General features: G+C 40.3%; 2 protein-coding genes across 2 annotated transcripts in view; one reads left to right on the forward strand and one right to left on the reverse strand.

The window, feature by feature from the left end:
* Positions 1-547: 547 nt before the first annotated feature.
* LOC112608593 (uncharacterized protein FLJ76381-like) lies at positions 548-10,544 on the reverse strand. Its single transcript, XM_025360565.1, has 2 exons — positions 9,336-10,544; positions 548-580 (listed from the first exon to the last, which is right to left on the reverse strand). The coding sequence occupies exon 1, from the start codon at positions 9,938-9,940 to the stop codon at positions 9,371-9,373; it is 570 nt and encodes a 189-aa protein (XP_025216350.1). The 5' UTR covers positions 9,941-10,544; the 3' UTR covers positions 548-580; positions 9,336-9,370.
* Positions 9,294-15,441, forward strand: part of LOC112608594 — a 22,002-nt gene continuing 15,854 nt past the window's right edge. The window contains exon 1 of the mRNA XM_025360566.1: positions 9,294-9,651. Coding sequence (XP_025216351.1) covers positions 9,609-9,651 — 43 coding nt within the window. The 5' untranslated portion in view covers positions 9,294-9,608. The remainder of the gene's footprint in view (positions 9,652-15,441) is intronic.

Consider the following 15,441-nt stretch of genomic DNA (forward strand, 5'->3'; position numbering starts at 1 on the left):
GTTTCCAAGATTCAAGAAGACGGATTAATGTTTTTCCATTAATTGTTTGAAATTATGTCATTTTTTCACTATGTGCCATCAATTTTAAAGCACTTCTGAAAAGACATAACAATCTACAATAGCTGACATTTTAAATTCATAAAAATATAGTATTTTCTTCAATTTGCATACATTTATGATGCATTATTTCTTATTTCCCAGGAATTTTACTTATCTTTGTTTTGAATGATTAAAAAGGAAACATAGCACCTTTTTTCAGCACATCATCAAGGTAGCCTAATTATTCTTCTTCTCTTTATGAAGGAATTGAATTGGGACAGACAGCTTGACAGGCCTGCTGCCACTTGTCAGCATTGCATCCCTACAGTCAACCACACTTGCATCTAATGACCATCTCTTTTATTAAATTTCTTTTGCACCTTTTCTTCCTGAATGAATGCAAGATAGTTAATTTTCCTGTTCACTTGCATGTCTCAAGAAGGTTTTAATTATTTTTATATGCATTAATATTTAACTTAAGTTTATAATTGCAAAATGATTTATACTCAGAACATTGAAGACTCCTTTGTTTTGTAACATCCTGTCAAAATGATGAGATGACAGATCATCCTCTAGGGAAAAATTGGTTTTGATTGGCATCAGCCTTTCCAACAGCAATGCTGGAGACAAGAATAAAATGGAGTAATATTTTTCAAGGATTAAAAGGAAACAAATTTTAATCCTTGAATTGTTTGCAGCCAAAATCTTTTAAATATGAAAGCACAGAAAAAGACATTATAAAATAAGGCCTCAAAAGTTTTATTTCAAACAAATCCCTTAGAAAATGCCTAGAGGACATACTCCAGTAAGAAGAGAAATACACCGTGGTGTTAGAATTGAGGGTTCAAGAATCAATGGTAGTGGTGTTTATCATATCCTAAAAAATACATGAAAACATAACATTGAAGACAACCCCGAGTAAATTTCAGAAAGCACCCCCTTCAACAAAGGGCTGTCGTAACGGAGAAAGCAAAACCAGAGGTGGCAAGAGGAGGCTAGAGTACTTACTTGGTTTGCTGAGATGATATTAATTTTGAAACATGTAGGAAATTGAGAAAATTAACATAAATAATGATATAACCACCATTACAATGTTAAAAATTTCCAGATTTCAAACAAATGGAAAAAGATTTGATCTATAGAGTGAGAGGTACAAATAGGAAAAAAGAAACAGTAAAGAAAGTATGAAAAATTATAAAATGAGATGACAGAAATAAGTCATAATAGAACAATAATTACATAAATGAAAGTTTAAGATTGTCAGGTAAAATTTTTAAGTGTCAAAAAACACACAATATAACCTATTGAAAATAAATTAGTGGAAAAAATGTAGCAGGAAAATATGAATAAAAAGAGCTAGGTCCAATTTTTGATAAAAATTTGAATTCAAGTTGATAATATCCTAAAGAAGGAAAAGTCTGTAGACCAATAGAAGAAATAGCAGATGCACAGGTGTGCTCACAAACATGCACGCTCATGACGCTAGTGATACAAACTCAAATTCCCATTACAGTTGTACACAAACATTATGACCGACAAGAAGAAAGTTACTTTAAGCCCACTTGGAGCAGTAAGACAAATTTACCATGTGAATCCATAAGTGAACCCTGAGTTACTTCTGTGAAGGAATGTAGAATGATATCATAAGTGAATTTCATATAGCACTCAAAGCTCCTCCTCTACATGGTTCAGGATAGACTTGAGTATCCACGGTTCTGGAGTGGAATGGAGGAGAAAGGAAAGGCACATTCAGATAAAGAAAATGTGTACAGAGCACACTAGGGATATCAGAAGAGGCTGCTCATGGCCAGGCGTGGTGGCTCATACCTGTAACCCCAGCATTATGGGAGGCCGAGGTGGGTGGACCGCCTGAGCTCAGGAGTTCAGGACCAGCCTGGGCAGGAAGGCAAAACTCCATCTACAACAAAGATACGAAAAAATTAGCTAGGCATAGTGGCACATGCCCTTGGTTCCACTTACTTGGGAGGCTGAGATAGGAGGATTGCTTGAGCCTGGAAGGCAGAGGTTGCAGTGAGCCCAGATCGTGCCACTGCACTGCAGCCTGGGCAACAAAGTGAGACCTCATCTCAAAACAAAATAAAACAAACAAACAAAAAAGAGGCCGCTCAAGACCAGACTCAGCTCCTAGGCCTTGAACTCCAGTCCCACCTCACACCCTAAGGTTCCTAAAGAATCAGTAACTTAGTTCACCCTACCCCACTACTGGCTTCGGGATGTAGCACAAATTTCTAAACTTATGCAAACAGTGAGGACTATCTATTTTGACAAAATAAGAAGAAATGGAGTCAAGGTAACATATAAAAGATATTCTTGCCAGTTTTATTGATTAACAAAGAAAAATTGTATATAGTTAAGGTGTGATATTTTGATATACATATACACTGTGAAGTGATGATGACCACAATCAAGCTAACATAGTCATCACCTCACTTGGTTACCTTTTTACTTGTGTTTGTTTGGTGGAGAACACTTGAGATCTACTCTTTCAGCAAATTTCAAGTATACATTATTATTCACTTTAGTCACTATGCTGTACATTAGATCTCCAGAACTTATTCATCTTATAACTGAAAGTTTGTATCTTCTGACAAACATTTTTTCTTTTCCCCCAACTTCCAGGCCCTGGTAAGCACTGTTTTACTCTGTGACCATGAGTTTGGCATTTTTTTAGTAAGCATGTAAGTGAAATCATGCAGGAGTTTTGTATGTGTGTGTTCATGGCTTATTTTACTTACCATAATAAACTCCAGGTTTATCCATGTTGTCACAAATGGCAGCATTTTCTCATTTTTAAAGGCTAAATGATATTCCATTACATATGTGTGTGTGTCTCTGTGTGTGTGTGTGTGTGTGTGTGTGTGTGTATAATACATTTAAAACATCCATTCATCTGTCAAGGGACACAGGTAGTTTCCATATCTTGGCTGTGTACATAACACTGCAATGAACATGTAAGTACATATATCTCTTAGAGATAGTGATTTTCTTTACTTTGGATATATACCTAGATATGGGATTGCTGGATTATATAGGAGTCCCATTTTTAATTTTTTGAGGAAACTCCATACTGTTGTCTAGCCATTACAGAATGGCTGTACCAATTTACATTCCCATCAACTATCAACTAAGCACAAAAGTTTCTTTTCCTCAACATCCTCAGCAACATTTGTTACCCTTTTACTGTTATAATAGCCATCCTAATAGATGTGAGATGATATCTCATTGTGCATTTTCCTGATGATTAGTGATGGTAAACATCTTTTTCTTGTATATACCTATTGTCAATCGTATGTCTTTTAGAAATGTATCTCTCCAGGTCTGATATGGTTTGGCTGTGTCCCCACCCAAATCTCATCTTGAATTGTAGCTCCCATAATTCCCACATGTTATGGGGGGGACCCAGTAAGAGATAGTTGAATCATGGGAGCAGTTTTCCCCACACTGTTCTCGTGGTAGTAAATAAGCCTCACAAGATCTGATTGTTTTATAAAGGATTTCCTTTTTCACTTGGTTTTTATTCTGTCTTGCCTGCTGCTGTGTAATATGTGCTTTTGACTTCCCACCATGAGTGAGGCCTCCCCAGCCACGACGAGCTGTGAGTCCATTAAACCTCTTTTTCTTTATAAATCACACCGTCTTTGGTATGTCTTTATCAGCAGTGTGAAAACAGATGAATACAGTAAATTGGTACTGGTAGAGTGAGGTGCTGCTATAAAGATATCCCAAAATGTGGAACCAACTTTGGAACTGGGTAACAGGCAGAGGTTGGCACAGTTTGCAGGGTTCACAAAAAGACAGAAAAACATGAGAAAGTTTGGAATTCCCTAGAGACTTGTTGAGTAGCTTTGACCAAAATGCTAATGATGATATGGACAATGAAATTCAGGCTGAGGTTGTCTGAAATGGAGATGAGGAACTTGTTGGGAATTGGAGTAAAGGTAAATCTTGCTATGTTTTAGCAAAGAGACTGGTGGCATTTTGCCCCTGCCCTAGAGATTTGTGGAACTTTGAACTTGAGGGCGATGATTTAGGGTAGCTGGCAGAATAAATTTCTAAGCAGCAAAGCATTCAAGAGGTGACTTGGGTGCTGTTAAAAGCATTCAGTTTTAAAAGGAAACAGCATAAAACTTTGGAAAATTTGCAGCCAGGCAATGTGATAGAAAATAAAAACCAATTTTCTGAGGAGAAATTCAAGCCAGCTGCAGAAATTTGCATAAGTAACAAGGAGCTAAAATGTTCATCCCCAAGACAATAGGGAAAATATCTCCAGGACCTGTCAGAGACCTTTGTGGCAGCCCCCTCCATCACAGGCCAGGAGGCCTAAAAGGAAAAAATGGTTTCCTGGGCTGGATTCATGGGCCCCCTGCTCTGTGCCACCTAGGGACTTGATGTCTTGCATCCCAGCCACTCTAGCCATGGCTAAAAGGGGCCAAGGTACATCTTGGACTGTGGCTTCAGAGGGTGAAAATCCCAAACTTTGGCAGTTTCACATGGTGTTGAGCCTATGGGTGCACAGAAGTAAAGAACTGAGGTTTGAGAACCTCTGCCTAGATTTCAGAGGACGTAGGGAAACACCTAGATGTCCAGGCAGAATTTTGCTGCAGGGATGGGGCCCTCATGGAAAACCTCTGCTAGGACAGTGCAGAAGGGAAATGTGGGGTTGAAGCCCCCACACAGAGTCCCCACTGGGGTACTGCCTACTGGAGCTGTGAGAAGAAGGCCACAGCACAGAAATAAATCCAAATGCATGGATTTATTTCTGTGCTCTCTATTCTGTTCCCTTGGTCTACATGTCTGTTTTTATGCCAGTACCATACTATTTTGATTACTATAGCTTTATAATTTAGTTTGGAATAAGGTAATGTGATGCTTCCACTTTTGATTTTTTGCTCAAGGATGTTTTCACTGGGGTCTGTTGCATACAAATTTTAGAATTGCTTTTTTGCATTTCTTTGAAAAATGCCATTGAAATTTTGATGGGGGTTGCGTTATATCTTTAGACCACAGTGAGTAATAGAGATATGTGTCTTCTTCAAATTCTTTTATCAGTGTTTTGTAGTTTTTGGTATATAGAAATTTTACTTTCTTATTTAAATGTATTCCTAAGTAGTTAATTTTTTGATGCTATTGTTAATGAGATTGTTTTCTTTGAGATGGAGTCTCGCTCTGTTGCCCAGGCTGGAGTGCAGTGGCGCAATCTTGGCTCACTGCAAGCTCCACCTCCTGGGTTCACACCATTCTCCTGCCTCAGCCTCCCGAGTAGCTGGAACTACAGGTGCCTGCCAGCATGCCCGGCTAATTTTTTGTATTTTTAGTAGTGACGGGGTTTCACCGTGTTAGCCAGGTTGGTCTTGATATCCTAACCTAGTGATCCTCCTGCATCAGCCTCCCAAAGTGCTGGGATTACAGGCGTGAGCCACTGTGCCAGGCCTGAGATTGTTTTCTTAATTTCTTTCTGGGATAATTCACTGTTAGTATATAGCAATGCAACAGGTTTTTTAATGTGTTCTGCAAATTTGCTGAATTTTGTTTCTTAATTTTAAGAATTAAAACTCCAATTAGTTTTTAATTGGAGCCTTTAGAATTTTCTCTATATAAGATCATGTCATCTTCAAACAGAGACATTTTCACTTCTTTTCCAAGTTGGATGCCTTTTATTTCTTTTTCTTACCTAATTGCTCTGGCTAGGATTTACAGACTTTTTCAGAAGCCCCCCAGAATAGTCTAAGGGAGTCCACTGTCACTAGATCTGCTTTATAAGAAATCCTAAAGGGAGTTCTTCAAACTGAAATGCAATAAGACTAATCACTATCATGAAACCATATGTGGTTATAAAATTCACTGGTCAAAGTAACTATACAGTCAAATTCAAAATACTCCTAATACTGCAATGATGCAGTATAATCACTTTAACTTTTAAAAGGTTAATATTACAAATAAATATAACTACAAAATATACAAAGAAATAAACTCTGACATCAAAAAACATAAAAAGTGGAGGGGAGTAAAGTGTAGGGTTTTTGTGTATTATTGAAGTTAAGTTGTTATCAACTTAAAATAGACCATTGTAACTACAATCATGCATTTCTTAATTCGGATATGTTCTGAATAATGCCTCATTATGCAATTTTGTCATGGTGTGAATATCATAGAGTGTACTTACACAAAATTAGATAATACCACCTACTACACACCCAGGCTATATGGTATAACCTATTGCTTCCAGGCTACAAATCTGTACAGCATTGTACTATACTGAATGCTGTAGGCAACTGTAATACAATGATAAGCATTTGTGTATTTAAATGTATCTAAACAGATAAAATAAAAATGTTATAACCTTATGGGACCACCATTGTATATGTGGCCCATCATTGACCAAAACATCCTTATATGGCACATGATAGCATATGATGTTTTATGTAAGCCTCATGATAATCACAAAGACGAAACATGTAATAGATACACAAATGAGAATTTTACCACATGTTTAAAAAAGAATTACTACAAAGACACAGCAAAAAATCAAAGTATACCACTACAGAAAATAATCAAAATAATCAAATCATGCACAGCCAGAGAGAAATAAAAGAACAAAGAAACTACAAAACACCTATCAATAGTTACTTCAAATATCAGTGGACCAAATTAGTGAAACAGAAGACCCAGAGTGGCTGAACGGAGAGTAAAACAAGAACCAAATATATGCCACCTATAAGAGACTCTCTTCACCTTCAGAGACACACATAGACTGAAAGGAAAGAGAGGGAACAACAAAAAAGAAAGAGTAGTTATTCTTACAACAAACAAAATAGACTTTAAGTCAAAAACTGTAACAAGAGACAAAGTCATTATAGAATGATACAAGGGTCAATTCATCAAGAGGATATAACTACTGCAAGTATATATTCTCCCAACATTGGAGCACCTAATTATATAAAGAAAATATTAACAAATCTGAAGAGAGAAGTAGACAACAATAATACAATAACAGTAGGGGACTTCCATATCCCACTGCCAACAATGGATTGATCATTCAGACAATCAACAAGGAAACAGCTGACTTGAACTACACTATAGATCAAATGGACCAGACATATACAGGACATTCCTTTCCAAAACAGCAAAATACACATTCTTCTCGAGCATACACAGTACATTCTCCAACATATGTCATATATTAGGCCAGAAAACAAGTCTTAGCAAGTTTAAGAAGATTGAAATCTTACCAAGTATTCTTTTTGACCACAGTGGCATGAAACTGAAAATTAAAAACAGGAGAAAACTTAGAAAAGTGACAAATATGTGGAAATCAACCAACACACTCCTGAACAACCAACAGATCAAAGAAAACATAAAAAAAGAAATAAAATATCTTGAGACAAACTAAAATGAAAGCACAACATTCTAGAACTTATGAGATGAAGCAAAAGCCGCTCTAAGAGGGAAGTTTATACAGATAAGTACTAAATGAAGAAAAAAGATCTCAAAGAAACAATAAACGTCAAAGAAAAAAAATCAAGCCCAAAATTAGAAGAAGGAAGGAACTAACAAAGACCATAGCAGAAATAAATGAAATAGAGCAGAAAAACAACAGAAAAGATCAATGAAATGAAAAGTTGATTTTTTGAAAAGATAATAAAAATTGACCAACCTTTCACTAAGCTAAGAAAAAAGAGAGAAATCTCAAATAAATAAAATTAGAACAAAAAAGGAGATATTAAAATTGGTACCATAGAAATACAAAGGACATTAATAGTCTACTCTAAACAACTATGTGTCAACTAATTAAGTTAAAATATAATTTCTAGAAACATACATCCACTAAGACTGAAACATGAAGAAACAGAAAATCAAAACAGATAAATAATGAGTAAAAATATGAGTCAGTAGTCAAAAAACTCCTGAAAAAGGAAAATCCAAGACCAGATAGCTTACTGGAGAATTCTAGCAAATGTTTAAAGAAGAATTAATCCCATTTATTAACAAACTCTTTCAAAAGTTGAAGAGGAGGGAACATTTCCAAACATTTTTTATGAGGCCAGCATTACCCTGATAACAAAGACAGAAAAGGATACTATAAGGATGACATATATTTTTAAGGTGCAAATGATGTATTCTTGGATTTGAAAACACAGGATTTGTTTGTACAAAAATTTGTGTGTGGATAGGTGGATGTGTACTGGTGTGTGCATGCATACATATATAAGCTTATCTTGTTTTATTGCACTTCACTTTACTATGCTTCTCAGATATTGCATTTTTTACAAATTGAAGGTTTGTGACAACCCTGCATCAAGCAAGTCTACCAGTGCCACTTTTCTGGTAGCATGTGCTTATTTTGTATCTCTGTGTTACATTTTTGTAATTCTTGCAATATTTGAAATGTTTTGTTATTATTATATCTGTTATGGTGATCTGTGATCAGTGATCATTGATATTACTATTGTCATTGTTTTGGGGCATCACAAACCATGCTCCCCAAAAGATAATGAGCTTAATTGATACATATGTGTGTTCAAATGGTTCTATCAATCTGCCCTTCCTCCATCTCCCCCTCTCCTCAGGTCTCCCTGTTTTCTGAGACACAGCAATATTGAAATTATGCCAATTAATAACTCTACAAAGGCCTCTATGTGTTCAAGTGAAAGTAAGAGCCACATATCTCTTATTAAAAATCAAAAGTGAGAAATGATTAAGCTGAGTGAGGAAGGCACGTTAAAAGCTGAAACAGGCCAAAAGGCCCAGGCTAGTCTCGAACTCCTGGCTTTAAGCAATCCGCCTGCTGCAGCCTCCCAGGTGGCTGAGATTAAAGGCATGAGCCACCATGTCCAGCTTCTATGCATTATTTTAAATGGAGTATTGAAGGCTCTATTACTGTAGAACTATTTTTAATTTCAATTCTGTCAATATTTGGGTCACAGTTAGGCCTTAATGTTATTACACGCCGGTCTGATGCTCATGGCCAGGCCATTTTGTTTTCCTGTTGGATATAAACAATCTCACAGAATAATGTCAACTTCAGAAGGTTAATCGGAGACCGTGGTAAGTGCAAACAAAAACAAGGGCACTTTATAATGTTGTCTAAATGTAGATAAAAAACAAAGTCTTGATGCCACTTCTGACAGCATCCAATCTAAAATCTTCACTTTCTGAGACCCTATCGAAAATCAACCAGTTAAACCCCGACTCGTTTAATAGTTTCTCTCTAACTCCTTCCACTGAGATGACCCATAGTACCCCATTCCTTGCTGCAATGTAATTATATTTTCCACAAGTGTGCTCCTGGTGGTCTTTAACTGAAGGGCACTCACTGGGTCACTGGTGAATTTCCCCGCAGGAACTGAGTCAGACCCCATCTCAGGGCCCTGAACACGATAGGGGCCTGCTCTAAGGCGTGGACCCTCCCGACAGGCCCGGCCTGTCTTGACTGGCGAGGGTTACTGTTCTTGTCCCAAGCGTACAGCTGAGGAAGGGGAGACTCAGGGCGAGCGACCCGGGTCCCAGTGGAGCCCCCGGCACACGCCGACACTGGGGCACCAGCCGCGATGGCCGCCACTGTGCGCGGAGACGGCTGCGACGCGTGCGCGGGTAAAGTCCGTCGGCGCCTTGCCTCCCAGCGGCGCCTTCCCCAGCCCCAGGTTTTTGTCCCCGCCAGCGGCTCCGACTCCATCGCGTCCTCTTCCAGTCTAATGCTTTTTTCCAGATCTGGATCCCAAACTCCCTCCTGCCAGAATCTGGACCCGAATCCACCCGTTGCCCATTTTCCGCTGCCGCTGGAGAGAATCTCTGAGGTCCCCAGGACAGCCTGCCTGCACGGAAGAGATGCCTCCTCAGTATGGCCGCCCCCGGAGAGGAGCGATGAAGTGCAGGCCTCCATGTTGCTTTTGAGCCCTAGCGGCTTTAGGGAGCCATGTTTATTACTGGCGGGCGCCGGCCTCACTGAGCATGTGCAGCCCTGGCCGGGCGGCCTCAAAACTCTGACGTCACAGGGCGGTTCCTGAAGTGGACATAGTTGTAAGAGCTAGTTATTGTAGACAATGCCTCTGGGATCAGGGACTCTAATCTGGAAATAGATAGTAGGTGGGGTCGGTAATGCTGTCTCTGGGTCAGAGACCTGAGCTATGTGGGGTTAGAGAGGGGCCCTGGGCAGGCGAGTCTCTGGGGAGTGTGGTGAGAATCCTTGTGTCAGATGCTGGGAGGAGGTGGGGTCAGGGCTGGGGTCCGTGGGCCGACGGGTTGGGGGATGGTCAGCGTCAGGGATCAGTAGTAGAGATTCTGTGTGCCCTGATCGCCAGTGGAGTTTTTAAATACAGAATGTTCATGAGTTTAGCAATGTTATTCACCTCTCATTATTTAAATAATTTGAAGTTTTCCCCAATAACTAGTGTCTTAGAAGTTGTGAAAATTTCAGAAAATGACAGGTCTTCCGAGTTCGTGATGGGAGTTGGGTAGCACTCGCTTACGAGCACCTGGAGAGTTCCAGGTGGTGAAGGTTTAGCCCAGTAAAGCAGAGAAGTTAGGAGGTTAAATTGGGGGCTCTGGAGCCAGACCTGTGAGGATCTGAGTCCTGGCTCTGGCACTTAAAAGCTGTGTGACCTTGGTCAAGATACTTGGCCCCTCTGTGCTTCAGTTTCCTCATCTGCTAAATGGAGAAATAAGGGCACCTACCCCATAGGGTAGTTGTGTGATTACACAAGTTAATACACTTCAGTCATTAGCAAGAAAGTGAGTGTCAAGCTGTATTTGTTCAGGCAGCCATATGGTAGCCTCACTTCATTAATAAACTGAGGTATTGAAGTATTTTCTTTTTCTTTCAGAAAATATTTGTCAAGCACCTTCTGTGTTCTAAGAACTGTTCTAGGGCTTTGGATGCTATGGAGGTCTAGAAATTCACATTATGGTGGCAGGTGACAGACAGTACAAAGAGATAAAGTAATTCCATATAGTGATAAGCCAGGGAGGAGTGCTAAAAGGAGCCAAGGTGTAGAGGTGACTGGAAGGTGACCAGGGAAACCGCTGTAGGGTTTCTAAGTGATGAGATCTGTGACAAATCCCTGTGGTCACCAGGGGGCATTGGTTGTGTAACTTTATTCTGTCCCATTGATCTTGTAGTCAACCCTGGTCTGTTCTGTATTGTTTTAATTACATAATATTTGTAATAATGTTTAATACCTGGTGGAGTGCTCTGTTTACTTATTTTTGCGTAATTAACCACCCCTAAGCTTAACTTCATGCTTCTGCAGGGTGGTTGATCTCCATGGTTCTAGGTGGTTCTGCATGGGGCCTCTCACATGTATTACAGTCAAATGTTAGCTGGGGCCACAGTCATCTGAACTCACTTACATGACTGGCAATTCATGTAGACTGTTGCCTGGAGAAGACATATGTGGCCTGGTGGAATGGAATGGCAACTAGGTTCAAGGAAGAGCTTCCCAGGAGCAAGGCTCCCAAGAGACTGAAGTAGAAGCTTCAGTTTCTTTAAAAAATAAAATAAAATCGGGCTGGGCGCGATGACTCATGCCAGTAATCCCAGCACTTTGGGAGGCCGAGGTGGGCAGATCACCAGGTCATGAGATGGAGACCATCCTGGCCAACATAGTGAAACCCGTCTCTAATAAAAAATAAATAAATACAAAAATAAGTTGGGTGTGGTGGCATGCACTTGTAGTCTCAACTACTCGGGAGGCTGAGACAGGAGAATCTCTTGAACCTGGGAGGCAGAGGTTGCAGTCAGCTGAAATTGCACCACTGCACTCTAACCTGGTGACAGAGCGAGACTCTGTCTTTTAAAAAAAAAAAAAAAAACCCAATCCTAGAATTCCCAGAATGGAATTTATGTCATATTCTGTGGATCGAGCAAGTCACAAGGCAACCAGATTCAAGGGGAGGGGAGTTATTCCTTACCTCTTGAGAAGCAATGTGTGTTGAGGAAGGGAAAGAATTGATGGTAGCTGTCTTTGACTTCTACCATATAGAGCAGGGTCTTCACACTCTTTTCTTCCTTAATAATCTTCCATTTGAAAATTTTCCCTGCAATTCTCACACCTTTATTATTTCATATACATTTTACAATCAATTTTTTCTTGTCTAGATAAGCATGCCATTTGGATTAAAATTGGATTACATTGCATTACTTTGCAACTTTTGAGAGATTGTGGGAGGGGAATTGGCAACCTTATAATATTGAATCTGCTCATTAAGGAACGTAGTCTGTCTATATACTTAGGTTTTATGTTTTTAATAACATACATGTTGGTATTTCTGCCTCGGCTTTTCTCTTTGTTTTTTCATGTAACCCATGAATGAGACTGCACTGTCTGTGTGATTGGGCAGTTGCCCAAAGTTTAAGGTGTTAACATGCATTAATTCACTTAATCCCTCCTCATTTCCTCCTTCCCTCAACCCCTGACAACCACTAATCTGCTTTCTGTCTCTAGATTTGCCTATTCTGGACATTTTATATAAATGTGTCATCCAATATCTGGTCTTTTGTGACTGGCTTCTTTCACTTAGCAGGATTCTAAGGTTTTTTGAGGTTCATTCGTTGTGTAGCCTGTATCAGTACTTCATTCCTGTTTATGATTGAATAATGTTCCATTGTTTGTACATATGTATGTATACCACACTTTGTATATCCATTTATTCATTGGGGGATATCTGGGTTATTTACAGTGTATTTCAGGAGTCCCCAGGATCATCCTCCCCCTTGATCTACTGCTATTTGTACCTTATATGACCTCTGCAGAACTATTTATCTGGAAATTAGCCGATGGTTAACTAAATATAGTTCTTTTTTTTTTTTTTTTTGAGACGGAGTCTCACTCTGTCGCCCAGGCTGGAGTGCAGTGGCCAGATCTCAGCTCACTGCAAGCTCCGCCTCCCGGGTTCACGCCATTCTCCGGCCTCAGCCTCCCGAGTAGCTGGGACTACAGGTGCCCGCCACCTCGCCTGGCTAGTTTTTTGTATTTCTTAATAGAGACGGGGTTTCACCGTGTTAGCCAGGATAGTCTCGATCTCCTGACCTCGTGATCCGCCCGTCTTGGCCTCCCAAAGTGCTGGGATTACAGGCTTGAGCCACCGCGCCCGGCCCTAAATATAGTTCTAAAGACTCATTTCACAGATTCCTAGAGTAGGAGCACAATGCCACCAGTCTCCTTGCTAAGACACAGCAAGAGTGACCTTTGCTACAGTTCCCAATAAGTTCCTCATCTCCATCTGAGATCACCTCAGCCTGCATTTCACTGTCCATATCACTGTATGAGCATCTCGGTCACAACAATTCAACAAGTCTCTAGGAAGTTCCAAACTTTTCTTCTTGTCTTCTGTTTTTGGTTTTTGTCTTTAGATGGAGTCTCACTCTGTTATCCAGGCTGGAGAGCAGTGGCACCATCTTGGCTCACTGCAGCCTCTGCCTCCTGCATTCAGATTATCCTCCTACCTCAGCTTCCTGAGTAGCCGGGATTACAGGCGTGCACCATGATGCCTGCCTAATTTCTTTTTCTTGTATTTTTAGTAGAGACAGAGTTTCACCATGTTGGCTGACTGGCTTTGAACCCCTGACCTCAAATGATCCACCTGCATCACCCTCCCAAAGTGCTGGGATTACAGGCATAAGCTATCATGCCCAACCATCATCTTCCTGTCTTCTTATAAGCCTTCCAAACTGTTCCAACCTCTGCCTATTACCCAGTTCCAAAGTCACTTCCACATTTTCAGGTATCTTTGTAACAATTCCCTACTTCTCTGGTACCAATTTCCTGTATTAGTTTGTTCACACATTGCTATAAAGAACTACTTGAGACTGGGTAATTTATAAAGAAAAAAAGGTTTAATTGGCTCATGGTTCCACAAACTGTACAGGAAGCATAGCTAAGGAGACCTCAGGAAACTTACAATCATGGTGGAAGGTGAAGGGGAAGGAAGCATATCTTCACATGGCCAGCAGGAGGGCAGGGGAAGTTATTACACAGTTTTAAACAACCAGATCTCCTGAGAGCTCTATCACAAGAACAGCAAGGGAGATGTCCACCCCTATGATTCAATAACTTTCCACCAGGCTCTTCCTCCAACACTGGAAATTACAGTTAGACATGACATTTGGCTGGAGACTTAGAACCAAACCATATCACCAACGCTATAAAGAAACTGAGGCGGCCAGGCGCCGTGGATCTCGCCTGTAATCCCAGCACTTTGGGAGGCCGAGTCGGGCGGATCGCGAGGTCAGGAGAAAGAGAACATCGTGGCCAACACAGTGAAACCCCGTCTCTACTAAAAATACAAAAAATTAGCTGGGCATGGTGGCAGGCGCTCGTAGTCCCAGCTACTCAGGAGGCTGAGGCAGGAGAATGGCGTGAACCCGAAGACGGAGCTTGCAGTGAGCCGAGATCGCGCCACTGCACTCCAGCCTGGGTGACAGAGCAAACTCCGTCTCAAAAAAAAAAAAAAAGAAACTGAGGCACTGATGTCACACTGCTGGTGGATCTGAGACTTGATCTCAGGCCAGCCTGATTCCTAAGTGGTGTTCTTACCCTATTGCCTCAGGATCAGGGAGAGAAATATGGAGCCTGTACATTGCTAAAGAACAAGTTGAAAGAATTTTATTTCCAACAGTAGGATTGATAAGGACCAGGTGAAAACAACTAAAGCTTCTGGAATACATTTCAAGGACCTTTTAAAAACGTGTCAATGAGCTACAAAATAAGAGTTCCAAAAAGCCAAAAAAGTTTTAAAATGGAAGTGAAACCCAAAGAAGTAACTAAGGCACTGATGCCACTTTTCACCCTTAAGATATTTGCCAAATGTCAAATTAAACTTTGCTGTTTTTCACAGCCTGAGGTGGGAAAGGGGCAGCAGAACAGCTGACAAAGCTGAGGGCCTGCCCGAGTGGGAGGAGCTAAGAGGAGATATCATAAAGTGAGATCCAAAAGCATAGACTTAGTGTAAGGGTGAACTATGAATAAACCTTTCCGCCTCCTCTGTGTGCTGCCCTTGGCCCCTGCTTCCCTAGGAACAGTGAGGAACATTGTGCATCCTGAGAGAAAACATCTCCCCTGAAAGTTTTATATATCTATAAAACCAACCCTTCAACTGGGTTGTTCACACAAGCTGGGTCGTCTAAAATGCATCAAGCTTCAAATTCAAAGCAATATCAGCTTTTTGATGCCTTCTAAGTGACTGACGGCTGCAAAATGGATTGTCTTTGGAGGAACTCTGAGATAGTCTCAAGGAATATAAGTTTACCATAAAAATATCACAAACGTAAAATCGGCAAGAGCCAGCAGAAGCAATGGGCAGAAAGAGCAGGCCTGCAAAAACTTAAGACAGTCAAGTTACCAAAGACAGTACAAAGTGTGTTTTATACTTAAAGAAACAAAGGAG

This window comes from Theropithecus gelada, chromosome 15 (assembly GCF_003255815.1).
Source record: "Theropithecus gelada isolate Dixy chromosome 15, Tgel_1.0, whole genome shotgun sequence".
Taxonomy (NCBI): domain Eukaryota; kingdom Metazoa; phylum Chordata; class Mammalia; order Primates; family Cercopithecidae; genus Theropithecus; species Theropithecus gelada.